The 24,689-nt window shown below is 42.9% G+C and overlaps 2 protein-coding genes across 2 annotated transcripts in view; one reads left to right on the top strand and one right to left on the bottom strand.

Annotated features, from left to right (window-relative positions):
- The window catches only part of cUnh1orf198 (chromosome Un C1orf198 homolog), a 387,053-nt gene that overhangs the window by 128,993 nt on the left and 233,371 nt on the right, over positions 1-24,689 (top strand). The window lies entirely within an intron of this gene.
- Positions 9,226-14,364, bottom strand: fam89a (family with sequence similarity 89 member A). Its single transcript, XM_080744366.1, has 2 exons — positions 13,945-14,364; positions 9,226-11,862 (listed from the first exon to the last, which is right to left on the bottom strand). Exons 1-2 carry the CDS (start codon positions 14,197-14,199, stop codon positions 11,551-11,553), a joined length of 567 nt encoding a protein of 188 aa, XP_080600492.1. The 5' UTR covers positions 14,200-14,364; the 3' UTR covers positions 9,226-11,550.

Raw genomic sequence — 24,689 nt, 5'->3', positions numbered from 1 at the left:
ATGAAGTTGTGATCAGACAACAACAAGCTCTCTGTTTGTATGGGAGTTGGCCAGACCTCAACACATTCCTCAGTTCATTCATTTACCTGTAGATGCACAAATAAACTCACAGGGTGAATTATCTGGGAAGGAACTGGGAAGGAATTCTTTGAATACCAAATCCTTGTCAATGACAAGATGTTCATCACAGTGAGAAAAGTCAGACCCTGTGAGGGAAAATGTTATCTTAAAAAGACCATAGCGGTGATCTGGCATGTTTAACACATTAATAACCATTCATGGTATACTTAATATTATACAACAGGTAGTTCCGACGAAGCAATCTGATTGGTTGAATTAGCTTTCTACCCATGCAAGTAATGAGCATTACCACACATGTTTCATCAACATAGAAATCAGCTGTGATGGTCGCGAAAGAGCCGAAGTGCTCCCTCTCCCAACACTATGTTAGCACTTAGCAGCTACACTAGCCGTTTGCATATGAAGTTCAAGGATATATTAATGTGGCATTAAGAAATTACACATTTCTATAGAATATCTTAATTACAATGAAATGAAGTTGATGTGTCTTTTAAGGGCAACTGTTAACTGTAATCGCAATATTACACTTGAGGGTGTGTCTTATCCTGATTATTGGCACTTTTGCGCTGCCTATGGAACTCACCTTCGGCTTGTTCCTGCAGCAACGCAGGCATGTCAATAATCACGATTTCAGGCGTTTTGTCTTTATTTGCATAGTGGAGAGGAGACAGACAGGGGAGAGAATCAAGGAATGACATGCAGTTAATCCGCCACCGGGCTTGGGAATTGAACCCAGACATCAAAGCCTTTGTGCTATGCCCCTTAACCACTTGTCCATCAGCAGTGCCTCTGTGTAGTTGTATTTATTACAATAATCATAGTGTGGTGGTGTCCCCAAATTCCAAGCCACAGCTGGATTCGTCCCAGTGGTTCCCAAGCATACCGCTTGGGAACCACTGATGTACAGTAATGCCACAGTACAAGCTTAAACGTGCCAGTTTAATGCTGGAATCATGAATATGTGGCTGCAGGCATGTACCTGCACTCATGACTATTACGTGTTAAAGGGATATTCCACTAATCAGGATTTTGTGAACACCCTGGACAGATTTTAATTTGCTTCATTCAATATTTAGATATTTGATATTCATTTTATCAGACACTCCCCATCCAGGGCCCATTCCTATACAAATTTCCTATACTATTGTAACTTCAAACTCCATTTTAATCATGATAGATTCATCAAAAACACCCATTTCTTTTGTGGTGACTCATACTACCCTCCTAATATGTGAGCTGCCCATGTTTCTTCGATAACCTTTATTTATTTTCAATAATTTGTTATTGTATTACATTGTTTCAATTTTCCCAAAGAATTATTACAAATAAATGAAAAAGGTTATCGAAAAAACATGGCCAGCTCACATATTAGGAAGGTAGTATGAGTCACCAGAAAAAAAGACCTGTGTTTTTTATGAATCGATCATAGCTAAAATGGAGTTTGGAGTTACAATGGGTATGTATAGGAATGGGCCCTGGATGGAGAGTGTCTGATAAAATGAATATCAAATATATAAATATTGAATCAAGAAAATTAAAAACTGTCCAGGGTGTTCACAAAGCCTGATTAGACAATAAAATTACATTTTTGAAAGTGGAATATCCCTTTAACACATCTTATTTCTGAATTGTATAAATGATTTTACATAAATTGCCATATTGCAACGTGTATAGGTACTTTGTCATGCGACAAAGTTTATAGGGCTTAAGATGTGGTTAACAGGCATAGATTGTATACACGCCTCACTAAAACACCTTCGGCCAGTGGAATGTTGAGTGTTGGTTCTGTAAACGAAGCGAGTGGTTTCTCTCAGTAAAGCACACACGACTCTCAATTAAAGTGAATGCCAGTGGAATGAGCAGTATTTACCACATGTGCCAATGGGTGGCTGAATGTGCCTGCGTTCCCCCAGAGAGCCTGTTGTGGTGGGTTTATATGAGCTGCCACAATGCCAGACGCCAGGGGCGTCACAAGGGGTAGGAAAGTGGGACTGAGTTACTAGGGCCCAAGGTGGTGGAGGGGCCTTAATTATTTTATACTTTAGCTATTGAAAAATAGCAGATATACAAGCTCATAGCGCGGCACCGAGTGCCGAGCTTGTAGATCTGCTATTTTTGAAACGTCGTGAAAATGTGTGCAAATCTTTGAATATAAGTATTTTTTAAGCGAACATTTGTAACTCAAGTTTTGCTTCTGGGGGGATCCCTGGAACTAAATATTTTGAGATGGGGGTCTGTGGCCGAATACATATCATTTTGGGGGTCCTGCACATGAAAAGGTTTGAGCTCCACTGACATAGAAACAACAACAAGGATTTGAAATATTCAAAGATTTTCATAATTTTTAAAAAATAGCAGATCTACAAGCTCGCCGCGCTGTGAGCTTGTATATCTGCTATTTTTCAATAGTTAAAGCACAGGGGCCCCGCAGTGAATCCTTGTACCCAGGGCCCGGAATTTGGTGCGACACCCCTGCCAGACCCTGCCAGACGCCTCTGCTCAGCAGACAAGACGTGTATCATTCTGAACAGAACCAGCTGTTTGGGCAGCCCACAAGATTCGGATCCTCCACAGAAATGATTGTCAGCCTGCGTCACATTTTGAGGCTGCACGTTTATTTAAATGAAAATCTAGATTTTTAGATATAATCTCTCTCATGCTGATATCAAACTGCAAGATGCACTTTTTTTGTAATCGTCCAGTTAAAGGTTTAGTCAGGTTTAGTTTAGTCAGTTGCATGTTAGAGAACAGATTCGATTTTTTGTTTTTTTCCCAAGAATGTTTTAACCTGCTCCAGAATTTAAGTAGCAAAGTATTGTGTTCTTGGAGTAGTTATGTCCTGAAAAGAAAAAGCATTCTGTGTTTTTCTCAACATTGTACAGTGCTGTTTACATTGCATTCATTTTCATGCCATAAATTATCGAGTTTCAGTGACCCATATTGAACATTTAGAATTACAATTGACAATGTAGGAATTTAGCACATAGTGGGTCTCGAAGTGGGGTCCAGGGCCTAGGGACCCTCTAGGTTGCTTGAGGGGGTTCCAAAGGGATCCTTACAGGTCTGTATCTAGTCTACAAATGGACCCGTAACGGGTCCATTTGTACACTATCTGAGTTATGGGGTTTCTTGAAATTTTAAGTTTGAGAACAACGCGCTTATTGTTAAGTGCAAAACTGGAATAGGTAGAGACAGCATGAGCTCTAGTCAATAAACATGAAGGTAAATAGTCTCATAACTAGAATGCAGAGAGAACAAAGTAGTGCCTTTTAACTTGGAGTTGCCAGTTGAACATATTTATTATCTTGTGGGAGGAAATTGATGGAAATAAAATCTTTATATTTGACATAAATATATGTCTATTTTTCAACATCTTGTCACTGGCAGACGCCTCTACTTTGGGATTGTACACATGTACATTTGGATCCATGTGTACACTCTCTGAGTTAAATTATCACTGAGAATTCTACTGTGTACTTGCAAAATGTGCACACATGCATGCACAAATATGCTCACAGGTTACCACAGGCCTGTAGTGGAGTTGACAGCACATTGTCTTGGAATGTTTTGCTACAGTGTGTACGGTATGTGTCCTCCCCCTGGGCTGGATCTACAGCTGTCTGGACTATCTACCTTTATTCTACCACTTCACGTAGGCCTGCAAGGAATTTATTTTCAATAAATACAGGACCTAGTCTTTAAAAACATTTCGGCTTTTATGAGAATAACGATTTAATCAAAAAGCTCCTGTTGCCTAGTTTGTAGTCAGCTCATTCTTCCCATGTTGTGTTTGATACACACAGCATTAGCCATTGTCTCTTTTTGTAAAAAGATAAAGAAATAATAATAATAGTTTTTATCTGGATTGCACCAAAGATTGGTTAAGAGATTCATAGCATAAATCAGCACCACTGGAACCAGTGGTCTGAAAAGCACTCAACACATAGGCCTACTGCAAGGTAAAAAAAAGAAAAAAAAAAGAAGGAAAGCTGACTCATGCCTGATTTATGCTTGCTTGCGTGCTGCGCTGAGCATCGAAAATAGACGATCTACGAGATCACGAGTCCTTGTGACCTTGTAGATCGACCGTTTGCGGCAGAGAATGTCAGCTTTTGCCATTACTGCCTGCACACACACACACACACTGTCCTGTAGGCCTATCCAAAATAGTATATGTGCATGGGTCTGTAATCTATTTGACAAAAACTCGACAGCGCATGACCAAGCTCACGTGCACTGAGTGTGTGTGTGTATATCATTTACAGTATTTATATGTGGAGAGAGAGAGTAACATGCATCCTGGATTATTTAGCACTCTCGGTCAAGATTATGTAATCTAATTTTTAATCTCCTAACAGGTGGCAGTCAGCACAGGACCAGAGAGAGAGAGAGAGAGAGAGAGAGAGAGAGAGAGAATAACAGCAAAAAGCCAATGTGGGGTTTTGGTACAAAAGATCTGTGACTATTTCTGACAAACAACCATGTTCATCCTGTATACGTTTTGAAATTAGTGTTTCAACTCGTATCTAAAGCATAGATCTAAAGGCCAAAGTCCTGCTACCATGTCACACACAGCAGTGCAAGTTGGAAAATGTGTGATGCACTCCAAAAGATTTGGAAAAGCTTTGTTGGATGTGAGACACGTGATATACCGCATGGTCATTGTCAATTAAGAGAGCCCTGAGGGGTTTTCATTCTAGAAAAAGGTTTATAAGGGTTAGTAAAACACTACTATATTTAATTCTGTCTAATCAGAAGCAGTGATAAAACATATCCCCATGGCGATTACAATTAATGACCAAGAAGGAGAGGCAGGGATTCCCCAGCAAGTCATGCCCTGCATCTATAAGCGTGAAATGCAGAGAATGCAGGTCAGGGTGTGAGTCCAGGAAATGTAAAAACTAGGGCATCAGTTAGTGTTAACAACAGTGCAACATTCCTTCTACAGCTGTTGCAAGAAGTTACAACAGAGCAGGGACGTGCAGAGAATGTTAGAGAGGCAGGGGCTGAAATTTCTAAAAGGGCCTTTTGGTGGAAATATCGAAAATAGACGACTGTGACGCGTTGTGAGCTTGGAGGTCGGCTATTTTCGGTGCTTGATACCACATTGAACTAAGCATAATCAAGTCACGTACATCATGGATTTCTACAATTCTTTCAATATAAGATGCTGCATTCAAGTTCAGGAGAGTTTGGAGGCAATTCTCTTGAATGCTGCCTTCAGGTATGGCATGGAAAGAGGGCATTTGCATTTCTTTCACCATAGTAAAAAAACTGCATTCATGGTCTGGAGAGGGCACTTTTTACTGACAGATAAAGCCCCCTTTCATGTGTGCACGTGCCTGCACCAGAGCATAATTTATGTGCAGCAGAGTGTATTGCATACTATGCAGATATGTTGGTTCACGTTTTATTTAGATTTTGGTTTGCTTGATTTAAAATGTTGAGAATGTCGTTTGATGTTTAGCTGGTGTCCCAATTTCTTTTTAAAGCACATTGCTCTTTGCACTCGTACTTCTGTGACTTTTTACCGTCGTTTGTTGACTGGGGTTCGCTCTGATTTCACACTCGTAAAGCTTCTATCAGAGTCCAGGGTGAAGAGCTATTCACTTCACCGCGGTGTAGTTTTCTAGCTATCACCTAAAAATACATAACAAAGCCTAGGTGATAGCTAGGAAACTACAACTAGGTGAAGTGAATAGCTCTTCACCCTGGACTCTGTTCGAGGCTTAAGTCACTCTGCTATTTGCCTTCTTTGTATTGGAGGTGAATCACAGTCCCATGGAACTTCTAGTCCACAAGGCCTTAAATAAACATGAAGGTTATGTACGTGAAGGTTATGTTCATATCAGATAATGTGTTGTCACTTATTAAATCCAGTGCATTCATAAGTGAATCGGCCTACATTCTTAAGTGAATAGGCCTACATTTGAAATGCGTAATAATAATGCAGAGGGTGCAATGAAGTGTCTGTGACAAAACTGCAAGTATTGAGTCACTTTATTAAATCCATATAATAACTATGATAAAGAGAGCATCAAAACAATCTTCCAATACAGTAGTATGGTCATTCACTGATCAAAATCAACAGCAAACAGGAGGAATGGATTTGAACAAAAAAGACTAACACACCTTCACATGTTCTGACTTATTGTTGTCCTCATGAGACAAAACATTAAATATTTCACTACAGATCTCCTTAACAATTACGATGACAGATGAGTTATATACTATATATATAAATGAATATAAATATTTGCCATAATTGGTCACATTGAGTTACTGATGGCTGATTTAAAATCATTATATGCCTGCTGACCAAACAAATTAGCAGAGAAATGGGTAAATGATATAAAAAGGTTTATATGAAGGTAATGTACTTGGGTTTGATTTCATAGCGTGTTTCCTCATAAGGCTGTCCTGTGTTTTCCATGGCTAGTTTCACACAGGGTTCCCACAGTCATGAAATTCATGGAATTGATCAAATGTTTTGGAAAATATGGATATACCTTATTTTTGTTGGTAAAATGTAGTGCTGCGCTGCTCACGCTGCCCGAGTGCGGCACACTGGTGTACATAAGAGCGTCATTATTGCACCATATTGCTATAAAAGCCTGGAAATGGGATACAATACTTTGGAAAAGTTTTGAAAATTCATTGTTCAAATTGTGTGGGAACCGTGCAAGCCACACCTAAACTGAACTGAGCCAGGGCCTTGGTATGGATGAAAGTCCACTAATAGATGGACACAAACATGATTTAAGCCCTGGTCTCAAGTTGAGAGAAGTTAAAACCCTGTTTGGAACCGTCCACGGAGCTCTACATCTCAACACAAATTATCATACCCATTTAGGCCTAGAATTATTGAATGCTTTAACCAGTGAAAAATAGCAGATCTACAAGCTCACAGCGCGGCACCGAGTGCCGCGCTGCGAGCTTGTAGATCTGCTATTTTTGGAAAAAGTCGTGAAAATGTGTGCAAATCTTTGAATATATGTATTTTCAAAGCGAACGTTTGTAACTGAAATTTTGCTTCTGGGTGGTCCCTGGAACTAAATGTTTTGAGATGGGGGTCCGTGGCCAAATACATATCATTTTGGGGGTCCTTCACATGAAAAGGTTTGAGAACCACTGACATAGTAGTCTCTCAAGAACAGACTAACTGAGCTCCATTTAAGTGAAAAGGACCTTTTCTTTGACGATGGCGAGCCAAATTGCTGACATAGAAACAGGGTTTTTAAAAAAATCTTAGAAGGATTCAAAAGACACTTATAGAATCGGATCAAAATTATAATTTTCACGATTTTTCAAAAATAGCAGATCTACAAGCTCGCATCTTGTACATTTGCTATTTTTCAATAGTTAAAGCATAAAATAATGATACACAATATAGTGTACCCGTTCTGAAGGGTGAAAACGTATCAAAACAATTTCTGACCGTGCACCAATAAAACAAATGACAACCACAGCGGTACAATAACAGTTAATTGTTGAATGAATTTTCCACACTACTGCACATCATTCTATATGTAAAAAAGGGAATCTTTAGGTTGTGGTCTATAAACACCCATATCTTTCATTTGACCATGGTACAAATTATACTTGTATACTGGTACGATTTGCTGGTATGAAAACATACATTTAAGGCTCCTTTTTGTGGAACAGTTTGTTGTGCTGAGGAAACTTACAGTAGCTATCACTATTGTACAAGGAGCACCATCAGCTAAAGACCAACTTAAAACGTATGCGGTACAAGGTGTCGAGGACTGAACACAGGACAGCTACGGATCCGTGCAAAAAGAGCTGAACACACGTTAAATGTTCAAACCACAGAGGAGTGCTTGCCATTGTTCGGCTCGGACACGACAATTGCCACTAACGCTGCTGATGTGTCTACAAGTGAATTCAAGTGCACAGCAAGTAATTCAAACATATTTTCAGACTGCTTTTCATTTTTGCTCAGGTCTGGAACAGCAATAGTCCAAAAGGTCAGACACTGAAGGCTTGTAAAGGCACTAGTCATTGTTTGCGGGTGCATTTCTTATTGTGTGACGTGGTCCCATTCATATTGAACGAGATCTTTCAGAGGGAATTGATTGTTTGCTCTAACCCATGCCTGAGTGCCAGATCGAGGCTGAATTTGAACCCTTGGCACCAAATACACCAGGCATTTTCAGTCAATCCACAAGAGGTGATGTGAAGTTTCCACTTGCATTCAGGTCCAGGCCTGTCCTACTTTCTCTGTACTGATGAGGACAGAGCTGTTGTCCGGGGGATGCTGGCTTATACTGGGGGGGGGGGGGGGGGGGGCTGTGGCTGCAGTATGGGAAGAATGGAGGACTTGGATCGACTGCACAGAATCAATAGACTTGGCCCTAGACCACTCACTCACAATACAAAATCATGAGCATTTAGATATGAGTCTACAAACCAAACATTCTGCACAAAACATTCAAGTAAATTCATCAGGTCGTACTGCAGATAATCTCATCAGGATTCATCAGGACCTTCTGTTTGCTAGGCCTACTCAGAGTCCAGAAGAGAAGTTGGGAGATGGATATAGGCGGCTTCTGAGATAACAAAGTGACTTGGTCGTCCATACTGAACGCTAGCCATCATTTTCTTGTGGCATGTGAATGTATGAACATGTATTTTATACTGACAAAAGAGGAATTAGACTTTAAATCAGTGAGGTCTGTATGACAGTTATCAGAAAGTAATGTCTTGATTACCATTTAACTCATACAGCCAAAAATGATTCCCAAAGGTAAGCTGACTGCATATGCATCACTTCAGCAGAGCAATATAATGAAGTGTTAAGTTCCAAGTCTCAAAATCCCTTTGTCACAGATTCACAAATGCAGATTGTACCCCTTCCCCGCCCCCCCGTAAATGCATTGCCTTAAACATTCTTTAAATCAATATGTTGTATCCAACAGCTGAAATTGTACAATTTGTGAGAAGCCAGTTCTGTACATTTTACTCTTGACGAACAACAATTTCAGAGTGTGCGTCGGTTATACTTTCTTTGGTTTGTGTACCACAAGCACACAAATTGTGAACCAGTCTACAAACATAATAAGAGGATGTATAAAGGCTATACAGCCATGACATTTTTACACTACGTTGATATTACGTCGGGTATTTTACAGAGCCATATGGAGGAACAGGGGGCCTCATTTATAAAAAGCTCACATTTTACATTTAAATCAAAGTGATGATTTATTAAATCATCCATGTCAAGATAGGTTTTCAAATCGCTTTGGATTCATCTTTATCCAATGTCTAGGTAGTGACAGAACTCATTTTCAAGTCGACAAAATTATAATCTCAATTTAGTCAAAGCACAATTTATGAATGAAGTCCCATGGTATAATATATGGCTCCCAATAATTTAGAGAAGCAGTTGTGCAGTGTGTTGTGGAGAGTAACTGCTACAGGCTAGACTGCTGTGAGCTTGCTACAGTGAGTTGAGAGATCATGGAAGACGGCACAGACAGATCACATACTGTAAGCGTCAAAAAGCAAGTTGTATTTGGACATCCAAAGGTTTGGGCCAGGTGTAAACTCATAGCACTGGACAATGGAGATTAAAAATACCCACCTTAAGTAATGCTCCCATTGTGGGTTCTTTTGTGTGCGGTTTCAACCAAATATTCTACTAGGCAAACAAAGAGGGCCACAGAGATGGCATACAAAGGCCAGACTTAGTATTTTTGCTCTTTTATAACATTTTATAAACAGTGCATATGAGGGTAAGCTCCAATGGTTTCAAACTTGCTTTGTAGCATCGCCTACAATCGGGTCTGTGATGAGAAACCAACTCTAAATGAAAAAGCTCCACAGACTGAAACTGCCCCTCAACTTGGCAGGCATGACATACATTGCCAGGAATATACATTATACTTGTGAAACATCTCTCAAACACCTCAGGCAGGCCTAACGCCCATGTAGTACACGTATAGTTCACACACATACCGTAGGCTGGATGCTGCAGAGCATGTGTTATAGTGAGATTGGATCCCATTAATAGTTGTATATACAGTAGAGTATAGCATAGTAAACATACTGCTGAAATTTATAGGAAAAAAAAGAAAAGTACCCTGTATTCAGTTGGTAATAGCTACAAGGGTTGGACTACAAGAGCTTCAAGCAAAGAGGTTGAACGAAGCACATTTTCTGCAGCCGAGTACATTGGGCTTCTTTTTTTCTTTTTCAAACCATTTCCAGCATTTTTGGAACACTTCACATTTTCATAACAAATGTCTGCTCCAGCTAAAGGCTAAAAAAAAAAAGTTATATGTCCACTCACGTGTACACAGACATCATCTCATGTTTTCATACATTTTTTACATTTTATCCGGTGATTTCAGCTGGTCTATATCATCTTCCTTCCAATGAAGACTTCTCTTTTTAGGCTTGGGTTGTGTATCCCACTCGCATACAGTCACATCGATCACAATTCCAGCTCTTGTAGAGAACCGTCACCCCCATCCATTAACACTGATAAACAGAATTCAAGAATCCCATTCTTTCATTTCCTTAAGTCCCAGTCTAGGAGATGTCAACCCTGTAAACACAACAGCGACCACGTAAGAGCTGGGGATATGTGCTTGCCCAACTCGGGTTGTGATACAAACTCTTAAAACGTCTGCGGAGGATTAATATGAAAACAAAGAGGAAACATTATATTATATAATAAATAATCCATTTATATCTTTATATGTAAAAAGTTCTGCCAAAACAAAAAGAAGAGGTGATTAGCTAGCAAAAAACCTCTGCATACAAGGGGCAGCAGAGCTGGTTATGTAAAAAAAGGTATTGCCTCATTTAGGGTGTAACAAGTCTTGGGGCGTCTTTCGTCTTAGGACAAAACGTCTCAAACTCCTGAGTGTTTCGTGAGGGTGATAATGACCCCATAAAAAACCCCACCATCACTCAAGAGTCATACTCTGCTGGTCACGCTGCAAAACAAATTACAAAAGTAGCAGGTAATTCTGCAACACAAGCAGGCAGGGGGTCCGTTTTCACCTGAGGAGTGAAAGTTTCGCCGAAAATTGGTCCGTTACACTTCTGTAACCCGACTGTGGTAACTGGATACCACGGCACACACACACACTCCTGTTCCTGGCCATAATGGTCATCACACACACAAACACACACTCAGAGAGTGGAAGTTTCTCAGAGTGAACGCAGTCTTTAATCTCCCAATGCAGGTGGTTCTCAAAGTTGATTCCAGGGACTTGTGGGTTCCCTTAGAGGGGTCTAAAAGGACCCATACAAGTCTGTAACTCTGACAGCGTACAATTAGAACCAAATGGATCCAGACGGGTCCATTTGGTTCCATTTGTACACTGTTACGAGTTAAGGGGAGACCTTGAAATGTAAAAGTTTGAGAAACACTGTCCCCAACGTGCCGGAGGTTGCTTCCACCTTTTTCCGGACCGCGGCAGGGGGCAACGAGAGGCCTCAGATGGTGACGTGAAAGGAGTCCTGCAGCCAGCTGCTGTCGTTGCTGCTGCTGCCGTTGCTGCCGTTCTTGGCGGACGTCCCGTCCTCCTCCTCCTCCTCGTCGGGCTGCTCTCCGCTGGGCGTGGTCGGCCCCGCCTCCTGGTAGTACTCGTCGTCCTCGTCGAAGTAGCCGTTCTCCAGCATGCCGTAGGCCCCGTCGGCGCTGGAGGCGGCGCTCAGGTCGTGGCAGCTGCCCTTGTACTCCTGGATGGACTCGTGGAGGGACCACAGCTGACACAGCAGCGACATGTCCTGCTGCCGCAGGCCCACCTAGAAGGGAGAGAGGGTGGTTAAAGTGATATTGGCACTCTGTGTGGATTGGATTTTACTGTGCAATCTTTTAGCGCAGGAGTCTTCACCGTTTTCAGGCCAAGGACCCCTTAGTTGAGAGAGAGAAGAAACAGGGACCCCCACAACCTTTTCATAGATTCCATATAGTGTCATCTTTTGACAGCACAATCAGTGTATTTTGGAATCATGTCAATGTGTGTTCTCAGATATTTAGCCACTTGAACCGTCAATACTTAACTTGACCTTTCACTCAGACTCTGTGCGTTGTCTGCTCTTTTTCCCCTCTACATCAAACCTCTTTGCCGAAAATAATCGATCTACAAGTTCACAACGCCTTGCAGCTCGAGGCGTTGTGAGCTTTTAGATCTGCCATTTTATTTTGGCTACAGTTCTCAGAATATGGACACTAGGGTTGAAGTTGTTAATATAAAAAGGATTGGAAAATGTGGAGGACCCCTGGCCTGTAGTAACTCTGAGGATCCCCAACGGGTCCCGGACCCCCTGTTGAAGACCCCTATTTTAGCACTTCAATACAATTAGTTATAGTTGGTCTTCAAATGTCATGCCAGCCAAGCCATTTGAAGTGAATATTGGAATGACGGACAAACGACACACACACACACAAGATTTGTCATCTCTATGAACATTGTCTGTTAGTGATGATCACAACCACCAACACACACAAAAGCAGTGAGGAGACAATACCACAATATCAGCTTATCTGACCACAAGCTGACGCATGCAGACAACAAAAAAAACACGTACAGGCAGTTATTCTATTCTTTGTATGACTTAATACTTCAAAACTGCAAGCTACAGCTCAAGAACTAGAATTAGTGTGTGGGAGCCTCGATGCACATTTCAACCAAGAGCTTGTCTTGCCTCATTCCCAAGCCACAGATCCTTTTGAGACTTGTTAAGATTTGATGGATGTGTGTGTGGGTAACCTGTGTAAGCTCTCTGGCATGTGCATTGCTGATGGTGTGTGTGACTGTGTGTGTGACTGTGTGTGTGTGTGTACATGCAGACTCTTCCAGCTTGTGAGGTAGGCTGTAGCTTAGCCAAGGAGGTATTTTTAGCCTGGGGCTGGGCAAGGAATCTATACTCGTTTTTCCTTCAAAAGACAGCCCATGTAAACCTAAAACGGTTAAAATGTGTCAGAAAGCGGCACACTTGTTTTGCATCTTTACTGAATCTTTCAATTCATGCGACAACAGTCTAATATGCTCCCAAGTGCATCTTAACTGCTAATTCAAACATAGGCAATTGAAGAAAATGCTACAGCTGCAGAAAGAAACCCAACATTCATGACAATTACTGACAGTAAATTAATGACGGGCTTATATGGATCTAGATTTTTTTTGATAGAAAACCAATACTACAGCTGGAGATGTAATGTAGCCTATATATTAACTGCCAGCTATGTTTTCCAAGCAAAAGACAAAAAATACAAGCCATCAGAAGTTCAGAAGAACAGCAACTAGTCAAAATTAGCAACACAACTCTCTGTCAGGGTGCTCTAGGTTCAAAGACCACTGACAATTTGATATGCTACGCTGTTACAACATTACCAGTAGCAAGGCTCGGGGATATGCCGTTTGAAATAAGTAGGAACATGATCCTTTACATGAATGTGCCAAGGCTAAAACTAACAGGGATCATTGCCATATATTATATTTTCAGCAAATATAAACAGATGTCCATGTAATCAAAACAAAACAGATCGGATTAAACAACATAAAAGCGTCAGGGAATTAACATAAAAAAGGCCATGCCAAATCTTGGATCCATCTTTAAAGATAATATATATCTCTCGTCTGAAAGCAATTCGTGCATTTTCTTTTCTTCGCGGAGATATTTTAAGCATAAAAAGCTGGAAAAATATGACCTAAGTTTTTAGGCCTGATAATCGTGTGGCTTTGATCTAGCGAGCCACCAAAACATGCTCCATGATCAAAGACCAACCGTGGTTGAAAACATTATTCCGCCTAATTTGAGCCATTCCACCAGCTAAACAGTTTCACCCTCGTCTCGTCTGAATGTTATTATCATAACGTTTACCATTTCTTTCCGGAGGAGCGCCAGCGCCGCGTCCAGGTTGGCCGGCTTGCTGGCCAGCAGGCTGTCCTGGTTGTTCCTGCCTCGGCTCAGGTCGTCCTGGATCATGGTCTTCTTCACGTACATTCGCTCCATGTCCCTCCAGGAGCCGCCGCTCGAGTTGAGCAAGCCGCTCAGGCTCTTGGGCAGCGGGGGGAGACCGTCGATGCAGGCCAACATGCCGCCGCCCGACGTGCCGTTCGTAGATTTACCGTTCATCGTTTGCTAAAACAAAAAGATACACGAGATATACCGACGAGAACTTCAGCTTCTACGATAAAACGAACGCGTCTTCCACCACGTCTTGTTGATCCAAACAGCCGAGAACGACAATGGATCGCTTTTAGTTAATATGTGGGGACTGGGAGAGACTACTAGTAGACTAGAGAGCCACGGCAGTAATCTGTTCTGTGTGGAGCTGAGCGGTTCTGTGAAACTGGCGAATATAAGCTGGCGAATATAAGGATATTTCTTCAGAATAAGAGTACCCCTCAGCCAATTGAAATTTTTTGAAAAACGATAAATTCTCCCAATATATGCACATTCCAAATATAGATTAAGCATTTACACGAACATACACAATGTTAATTATGTTTCTGAGTTAAAAAAAAAAAGTTTTAATAACATAAAACAATTATAAATGGATAAATGCTGTTCACTGGAGTGCATGGCCTTTACAAATTGGACTCTGGACAGTAGACGGCCCTTTGCGTCAGCACTTTGAACACACGCACGCGTTCGGGGAGACCTCCTCTATCACACCACACTCTCCGCTAAGCGGGAGAGGTGTAAAATCAATTTCTGTTGGCTTTCCAGTACAGCCACTCGCTCCAAAAAGTGACATTTTCAGACATTTCCAAACTCTAGTTGGCGCTGGAGAGCAGACGGCTCGCTGCGTCGGTACTTTGAACACACGCACGCGTTCGGGGAGACCTCCTCTATCACACCACACTCTCCGCTAAGCAGGAGAGGTGTAAAATCAATTTCTGTTGGCTTTCCAGTGCAGCCACTTGCTCCAAAAAGTGTAATTTTCAGACATTTTCATACTCTAGTTGGCGCTGGAGAGCAGATGGCTCGCTGCGTCGGCACTTTGAACACACACACGCGTTCGGGGAGACCTCCTCTATCAAACCACACTCTCCGCTAAGCAGGAGAGGTGTAAAATCAATTTCTGTTGGCTTTCCAGTGCAGCCACTTGCTCCAAAAAGTGACATTTTCAGACATTTTCAAACTCTAGTTGGCGCTGGAGAGCAGGCGGCTCGCTGCGTCTGCACTTTGAACACACGCACGCGTTCGGGGAGACCTCCTCTATCACACCACACTCTCCGCTAAGCAGGAGAGGTGTAAAATCAATTTCTGTTGGCTTTCCAGTGCAGCCACTCGCTCCAAAAAGTGACATTTTCAGACATTTCCAAACTCTAGTTGGCGCTGGAGAGCAGACGGCTCGCTGCGTCAGCACTTTGAACACACGCACGCGTTCGGGGAGACCTCCTCTATCACACCACACTCTCCGCTAAGCGGGAGAGGTGTAAAATCAATTTCTGTTGGCTTTCCAGTGCAGCCACTTGCTCCAAAAAGTGTAATTTTCAGACATTTTCATACTCTAGTTGGCGCTGGAGAGCAGATGGCTCGCTGCGTCGGCACTTTGAACACACACACGCGTTCGGGGAGACCTCCTCTATCAAACCACACTCTCCGCTAAGCAGGAGAGGTGTGAAATCAATTTCTGTTGGCTTTCCAGTGCAGCCACTCGCTCCAAAAAGTGACATTTTCAGACATTTCCAAACTCTAGTTGGCGCTGGAGAGCAGACGGCTCGCTGCGTCGGCACTTTGAACACACGCACGCGTTCGGGGAGACCTCCTCTATCACACCACACTCTCCGCTAAGCAGGAGAGGTGTAAAATCAATTTCTGTTGGCTTTCCAGTGCAGCCACTTGCTCCAAAAAGTGTAATTTTCAGACATTTTCATACTCTAGTTGGCGCTGGAGAGCAGATGGCTCGCTGCGTCGGCACTTTGAACACACGCACGCGTTCGGGGAGACCTCCTCTATCAAACCACACTCTCCGCTAAGCGGGAGAGGTGTAAAATCAATTTCTGTTGGCTTTCCAGTGCAGCCACTTGCTCCAAAAAGTGACATTTTCAGACATTTTCAAACTCTAGTTGGCGCTGGAGAGCAGGCGGCTCGCTGCGTCTGCACTTTGAACACACGCACGCGTTCGGGGAGACCTCCTCTATCACACCACACTCTCCGCTAAGCAGGAGAGGTGTAAAATCAATTTCTGTTGGCTTTCCAGTGCAGCCACTCGCTCCAAAAAGTGACATTTTCAGACATTTCCAAACTCTAGTTGGCGCTGGAGAGCAGACGGCTCGCTGCGTCGGCACTTTGAACACGCGCACGCGTTCGGGGAGACCTCCTCTATCACACCACACTCTCCGCTAAGCAGGAGAGGTGTAAAATCAATTTCTGTTGGCTTTCCAGTGCAGCCACCTGCTAAAAAAAGTGAAGTTTTAAGACATTTTCAAACTCTAGTTGGCGCTGGAGAGCAGACGGCTCGCTGCGTCTGCACTTTGAACACACGCACGCGTTCGGGGAGATCTCCTCTATCACACCACACTCTCCGCTAAGCGGGAGAGGTGTAAAATCTATTTCTGTTGGCTTTCCAGTGCAGCCACCTGCTCAAAAAATTGACATTTTCAGACATTTTCAATTTCCCATTTTCAGTGAGGCCACAGTGGCCTAAATGCCCCAGCTGACTGTAAAACTTTCTCATCAGTAGACACCTGTGTCCCTTTCTTGTCATGTATTGTCTTTTGTTGAGATTATGAAATCTTAGCTCCCGTACCCCATCTTTAAACCAATCCAGTGACTTTGATTGGTGGCAGGGCTGAGCATTGATCAGGTTGTACATACCAGAATTTATCTATTTCACTGCAGATTAGGTTATCATCCCTAACCCTTAAATTCAACATAATTCTTTCAATGGACTAAAATTGCGTTTTATTTGATGGCCTTCCTGCCCTGGCATTTGGCCTTTGTGCCCTCAAACAATGGACAACACCAAAGGCCAAGTGTTCCCCGAACGCGTGCGTGTGTTCAAAGTGCCGACGCAGCGAGCCGTCTGCTCTCCAGCGCCAACTAGAGTTTGAAAATGTCTTAAAACTTCACTTTTTTTAGCAGGTGGCTGCACTGGAAAGCCAACAGAAATAGATTTTACACCTCTCCTGCTTAGCGGAGAGTGTGGTGTGATAGAAGAGGTCTCCCCGAACGTGTGCGTGTGTTCAAAGTGCCGACGCAGCGAGCCGCCTGCTCTCCAGCGCCAACTAGAGTTTGAAAATGTCTGAAAATGTCACTTTTTTGAGGAGGTGGCTGCACTGGAAAGCCAACAGAAATATATTTTACACCTCTCCCGCTTAGCGGAGAGTCTGGTGTGATAGAGGAGGTCTCCCCGAACGCGTGCGTGTGTTCAAAGTGCCGACGCAGCGAGCCGTCTGCTCTCCAGCGCCAACTAGATTTTGAAAATGTCTGAAAATGTCACTTTTTTGAGGAGGTGGCTGCACTGGAAAGCCAACAGAAATATATTTTACACCTCTCCCGCTTAGCGGAGAGTGTGGTGTGATAGAGGAGGTCTCCCCGAACACGTGCGTGTGTTCAAAGTGCCGACGCAGCGAGCCGTCTGCTCTCCAGCGCCAACTAGATTTTGAAAATGTCTGAAAATGTCACTTTTTTGAGGAGGTGGCTGCACTGGAAAGCCAACAGAAATATATTTTACACCTCTCCCGCTTAGCGGAGAGTCTGGTGTGATAGAGGAGGTCTCCCCGAACGTGTGCGTGTGTTCAAAGTGCCGACGCAAAGAGCCGCCTCCCGTCCAGCCAACACAGTCTCACTGCCTGGGAGTCATATTCTAGAGTCTGAAAATGGGACTTTTTGTATATCATGTTGTTAAATAATAGACGCATTTATTACTGGTATTGTATCTCACCTGCACAATCCACCATTATTATCTGGAGCATATTTTGTTGTTGTTTTATCACTTTATTTGCTTACATTAATTTTACATAGCAACCTGGCCTAGAGGTAGACATGCACAGATATTAACATGATATCCAGATAATCTAGTCTGGAATTCAAAATGAAATTGAGTAAAAGTATGAAAGTATTGGCATCAAAATATACTTATATACACTTTACTATACTTAAATATACTTTATACCAAAAGTAAAAGTAAAAAATAGCAGACCTACAAGCTCACAACATGTCACGATGCGACACATTGTGAGCTTGTAGATCTGCTATTTTCAAATAACCTAGGTTTTAAATAGGGCTAAGTTGTTAATGTGTGTATTGCAATAAAACAGCTGCAAAGTAACTAGTAACTCAAGTTTAAAAATAATTTGTTGTGGAGTAAAAATACAAATACTTCAAAATTGCACTTAAGTAGGCCTACATACTTAAGTATGTAGGCCTACTTAGTTACTTTACACCACTGGCAGAAGGTGCTAATTGTGGCAATTATCACATTGTGCATGATCAGAAGTTGTATGGAAAATGGGCTAAGTACCCATTTACTGGGGATCAATAGCCAATTTAAATCGGTAAAAACTTGTTAGGGCACTTTGAAGTACACCAGTATAAGCAATTTAAAAATACACACATCGTAAATGTATCATTTTAAATAAATGTACGGTCTTTACAAATATTAATTACTGACATCTTATTTTGAAGGTCTTATATTCGCCAGCTCCTACACCGGAAGTCCTATATTCGCCAGTTTCACGTTGCTGAGCTGAGCTGCCTGCGATCCACTTCCTGTCCTTTTAACACAGGACTGGCTGGCTGGGCGTCTCCCTGCCTGCTCCATGTGACAAGCAGGGAGGGGGGCCACCAGTCTGCCCGGCCCTGCCCTGCCTGGGGGATTATTATTGCATTATTCATAACTTGTGACATGGATGCTGAGTAGAGAGAGGGGGGGGGGGGATTTTTTTTAATCAACTTTATTTCCCACCGTGGTGTTTTTCTAGTCTAGTCAAATAATTTAGGGCAGGGGTCTTCAACAGGGGATCCAGGACCCCTAGCTAGGGGGTCCCCCCAGAGTTACTACAGGGGGTCCTCCAAATCTTTGAGTGATAGAAACTTTTTTTCTAATTTTTTATATTAACCACTTGACCTTGAGCGTCCATATTCTGAGAACTTTAGGCAAAAATAGCAGATCTACAAGCGCTAGGCGTTGTGAGCTTGTAGATCATCTGTTTTTGTTAAAGAGCTTTGCGGTAGAGGGTAAAAATTGACATGAATCCAAAATACACTGATGATTGTGCTGTCAAAAAAATTAAACTATTTGAAATCTATGAACAGGTTGTGGGGGTCCTTACTTCATCTCTCTCTCAACTAAGGGGTCCTTGGGCTGAAAACATTGAAGACACCTGATTTAGGGGAACACAGGGCTGAGGGAACATACGTATGCATGACCCCCTTTATTTCTCAAATGGTGTTTCCTTCTTTCTTTCTTTTAAGCCATGTTTGGCTTTTCTGCCTTTATTGATAGTTTCAACTAAGTGACGATGGACAATACATAGGGAGAGAGAGAGAGAGACAGGTAGAGGCTGCAGCAAAGGTCATCGGGAACGGGACTCGAGCCCACAACACGCTGTCAGGCTACATTAGAGCCTAATTGCCCGGGCCGCTTGGCCAGCAGTCTGGGCCGCACTATGGTGACAGACAGACAGACAGACAGAGATAGATAGATAGATAGATAGATAGATAGATAGATAGATAGATAGATAGATAGATAGATAGACGGCCTAGTAGGGCCTACCAACGTATCGAGAATGTACTGTATGTGTCCCGCCTGCAGGCCTACGAAGAAACAAACATGCCACCCTTCAACGCCAGAACATAATATAGACATATTTGCAGAGGTCATGATAAAAGTGTGCCTGAGGAACAATAGTGGTGGGATAAACTAGGACAGATGGTGGGCTCCACTTCCTCCCAACCATGGGGCCGTGCCGTGCCCCCCCCCCCCCAACCCCCTGGGGGCCAACAGCCTTCAACCCCATAACAACAACAATACCACTTTGAAATAAAGACACAAAAGCACCACACACACACACACACACACTCCTCAGAAACAGAACATGTGGTGTGCTGTACACACGCGCACACACACACACACACACACACACACACACACACACACACAGACACACACACACACACACACACACACGCACGCACGCACGCACGCACGCACATGCACGCACACGCACGCACACACACTTCGGCCTACTTGTACATAATTATATTCTCATTGTCCACTTAAAATAATCTAAGCAACCCTAAACCAATTGTTTTCCACTGACAATACATTCATGTAAATTGGGTCATAGAAATTTGAACATTTAGCCAATGTTCTATAAGCTTAAGTTGCATTGCATTCTATCTTTAAAAAACTATAAAAAAGAAAGAAAACTATTAAAAATGTGCCCAAAATATATAGGGACTCCAAGGTTAATGTTGTCGACTGGATCCTCAGGGGAAAATTGTCTCTCATATAATCCCACACTTAAGTTAAAACAATTAGCTGTCAAGCGACTGCCAACAGCTGCACCGTTTAAAAGCGTTGGAATACAACCAATCTGTTTTGAGGGGGTTTAGAGGGTGGGGGGGACCCTGCCTATAAGCTATTTCCATCAGCTGTTGTGGTCCTTTGGGTGCATAGAGGATTAGACCGATAACTGTACAAACCCCCATGGGGTTACTGTACACGCAGTCATAACAGGCTTCTGTTAATCTGGCATATACAGCACAACTGTCTGCCTTCCTAAAAAGCACAATATGTGACTGACTTCAAATCCAGCTAATGAATGGTCTGTTATGGCCAATAAGTGTTAATTGTATCTTTGAATACATGGAGTAGCTTCATATAAATCAAATATAACTAATATTGTACGAGACAGTATGTTCGACCAAGCAAAAAAGCCATTTGAATGTTTCACCATATCGTTGCTGTGTTTAAAAAAATATATATATATATATATTTTTTTTTTTCTTCTTTTTTTTCTGCATAGTACTGTGTTCTATTTGTCTGTCATTCTATGTTATGTTGAGTTAAGAAACAAACCCAAAAGCTTTTTTGATGTATCCTTTGAGTGGACATGGTACCAGTGAACTGTATAGTCATGAAACTGCACCTTTTCCAATGCAAACTTCTAATAAAGTCTTCAATCAATCAATCAGGCAGGCAGAAACAGCGTATCTCCATATTTCAACTTTTTATGATATTTCGTATTCATCATACAAGAGTGTTGCACGTAACAATAGCAGATCTACAAGCTCACAGTGTGTCGCATCACGACGACTTGTGAGCTTGTAGATGGCTATTTTCACAATCCTAAAATGTTTTTTTAATGTGGATGTGAGTGATCAATTAATACAATCAACCACTGTACAAAATGTAAATCAGAGGGATATATACGTCTAAAGTTACACAGTGTCCATGTGCTACGTCCTGTCTGACATCATGGCCTTTACAATAATGACATTCCATTGAACTTGGACATTGTCTGGCATGTGTCACTGTTGGACGGATACAATGGACCAGAATGAGAGAGAGAGAGAGAGAGAGAGAGAGAGAGAGAGAGAGAGAGAGAGAGGTGTCAGGGTCAGGGGCGTCACAAGGGGGGGAAAAGTGGGACTGAGTTACTAGGGCCCAAGGTGGAGGGGCCTTCATTATTTTATACTTTAGCTATTGAAAAATAGCAGATCTAGATCTGCTATTTTTGAAAAGTGGTGAACATCTTTTAATATATTTTTAAGCGAACATTTGTAACTCAAATTTTGCTTCTGGGGAGTGGAACTAAATGTTTTGAGATGGCAGTGGCCAAATACATATGGGGGTCCTTCACATGAAAAGGTTTTGAGCACCACTGACATAGAAACATAGGTTTTTCAAAAATAGTTTTTGAAAAATACTAGCAGATCTACAAGCTCGCAGCGTGGCACTCGGTGCTGCGCTGTGAGCTTTTATATCTGCTATTTTTCAATAGTTAAAGCACAAAATAATGCAGTCTAAATGGGTTAAACCCCTTCCCCCTATGAAGAACATTCATGGGGGGGGGCCCGCAGTGAATCCTTGTACCCAGTCCCAGGGCCCAGAAATTGGTGCGACACCCCTGTTTGTCAGGGGTTCTATAGTGTGTCAACGTGCCGGTCAGGTCAGGAAGGGAGCGGTCAGGGTGAGTAGCAGCTGTTGCTGGCAGGCCTTTCCTCTGCTCGGTGGCCTCCAGTGAGGGGACGCAGAGGAAGAGGGCTTCCTCTCCGCATCCAAGGCAGGAAACATTTTGGCATTTTGGTCGACACTATTATCCATTCCTCAGCACAATGAGAGAGCGGCCAGGACCTCAGGGATAAGAATCATAAACACTTTATTTGGCCTCTGGTGGTGCTGACAAGTCAGTAAAAACACATTTAACACTTGACAGGACCTACTGGACATACAGGATGTACAGTACATTAGTATGTTGTGGCTATAGAGCAGGGTTCCCCAATTAGTTTTCCCCAAGGGCCGAAATTATGTCTAGGGAACCAAGCCGAGGGCCACAACATTGTAGGGGGCGACGGTGGTGTTCCCGCTACTCCAGCGACAGTTCAGATATCGTTGTTGTCGGGTGAAAATCTTGTATGTCCACAACCGTTTGTTTCGCATTTATCATTTTAAAAATGATTTAAACTATAGTGAAAACAGCCGATCTACAAAAAAACTACTTTTGTGCGACGGCCATGTATGATGAAGCAGGGCTTTACTTTGCGTAAGAACATACAAATTTGGAAATACGAGGTTTCCACCTGACAACGACGATACTAGTGTTGTTGCTGCTCTTATAGCACCATTATTTCTGGGGTTGGTGGGGGCCCCCCGCGGGCCGCAAATGGCCCACGGGCCGCCTATTGGGGAACCCTGCTATAGAGGGTATGCGCATGCATAAAGTGAATGGCAAAGCAAGTGGCAAAGTGAGTTTAACATTGTTTAATGCAATCGGATAGGACTTTTCTTTTGGGATGTATGGGCTGTCAAGGCCAGAAAGTAGTTTTTTGCCACTCAAGGCGTTCCCTCATAACTTATATGATGCATGATGTCATGCGCAGTTGTCACAAGCAGTTTATCCCAGATGAAAAGATATAACATACTGTAATATGGCTCACACATTGATAGTGGTTGGTATACTGTACAATGCATAAATAGGTGTGTTGGGGGAGAGGGGGGGCACATTGACAAGGACACTTTGACAAGACAAAGAGCCTGCAGCAGGGGTCTTGAACCTGGGGGTTTTCCACTATGGAACGGCCACTCCAGGCCACCTCACCACAACAACCAAAATTGAGCCTCAGGAAGGATGTGCTTGTATGGGAGTGTGCTGCGGGTGGGTGCGGCTTATTATAATGAGGACGGATGTGTGATCTGACATTCTTCGGGGGAAACGCCAGACATTCTTTGTCCCTGACCCCCCAGCCTGGGTCAAGACTGCCCAGCAGGTTGTGGTACTGTGGCAGGCAGCTGTCCCATTGTACAGCCCTCCCCCACCCCTGCTGCCGTTCAGTCCCTAACCCAGGGGTCTTTAATGTTTTCAGGCCAAGTTGAGAGAGAGAGATGAAGCAGGGACCCCCACAACCTTTTCATAGATTCCATATAGTTTCATCGTTTGACAGCACAATCATCAGTGTATTTGGGATTCATATCAATTTGGGTGCTCAATGTGTCAATTTGTGTGCTCTTTTTCACCTCTACACCAAACCTCTTTGCCGAGAATCTGCTATTTTTGGCTACAGTTCTCTGAATATGGACACTAGGGTTCAAGTTGTTAATATAAAAAGGATTGGAAGATTTGTAGGAAACCCTGTAGTAACTCTGAGGACCCCCTAGGGGTCCCGGACCCCCTGTTGAAGAGCCCTGCCCTACCCTCTGCTCCGGCCTCCTCCCTCTCTTGGCCCAGACATCCACATCTTTTGTTGTCATCTTATACCTATCAATGCCTGCCTCCACACATCACTCGAATGCATGCCACTCGCTTCCCTTCTGCTAAATATCTGGTTCATTCCGGCATGTTTAGTGGATATCTATCATGTTAATTTGATGCCTGTTGTGACTGCGAAACCTGGCGTCCCTTTTTGGGCGGGTCATTATTAGTCAGCACGTCATTACAGGCGAAAAATGTTCAAAGCATTTCCAAAATAGTGAAAATAGACAATCTACAATCTTGCAGATTGGCTATTTGCATGATTCTTTAAAATAGGGCTCAAGTGGTTAACATATTTAGTTTCCTCTCCTCCCAGCCGCCCCTTCCCTCTATCTGCCCTCGTCATCTCTATTGACACCCTAGCTGTCCTTACCGTCTCCTCCCTGTCCCAGACCTCTGTCCAGCTACTATTCCCTGCGGTCGCCTCCTCCCCTTGCAACATCATTGCAGTTTTGTCCTCCAAAGAAAACCACCGGAGAGGAAAAACATCTCTTTGTGGAGCGAGACGAAAACAAACGTGCACCCCTGGCCCATTCTCTCTACAGTTCAGCAACCAAAACACTTGAAATAACCATTATTTTAATTCACCTATAATCTAAGCTCCCCTGTGTGCTTTGTGGTTGTGAAATCAATAGACTGCACTCCTCAGAGCTCCAACCAACCATGCTCTTGGGGAGAGTGAAATGAATCTAT

The sequence above is a fragment of the Nannobrachium achirus genome (genome assembly GCF_963921795.1).
Source record: "Nannobrachium achirus genome assembly, chromosome: 16".
In the NCBI taxonomy this organism is placed as follows: Eukaryota; Metazoa; Chordata; class Actinopteri; order Myctophiformes; family Myctophidae; genus Nannobrachium; species Nannobrachium achirus.
This window is presented reverse-complemented; position numbering and strand designations above follow the sequence as displayed.

Excerpts from the sequence above, each read along its gene's own strand:
- fam89a (XM_080744366.1), bottom strand. The coding sequence starts at position 14,199 with ATGAACGGTAAATCTACGAACGGCACGTCGGGCGGCGGCATGTTGGCC. Across the intron at positions 11,863-13,944 it reads CGCTCCTCCGGAAAGAAATG|GTGGGCCTGCGGCAGCAGGA; the intron begins GTAAACGTTATG and ends TCTCCCTTCTAG.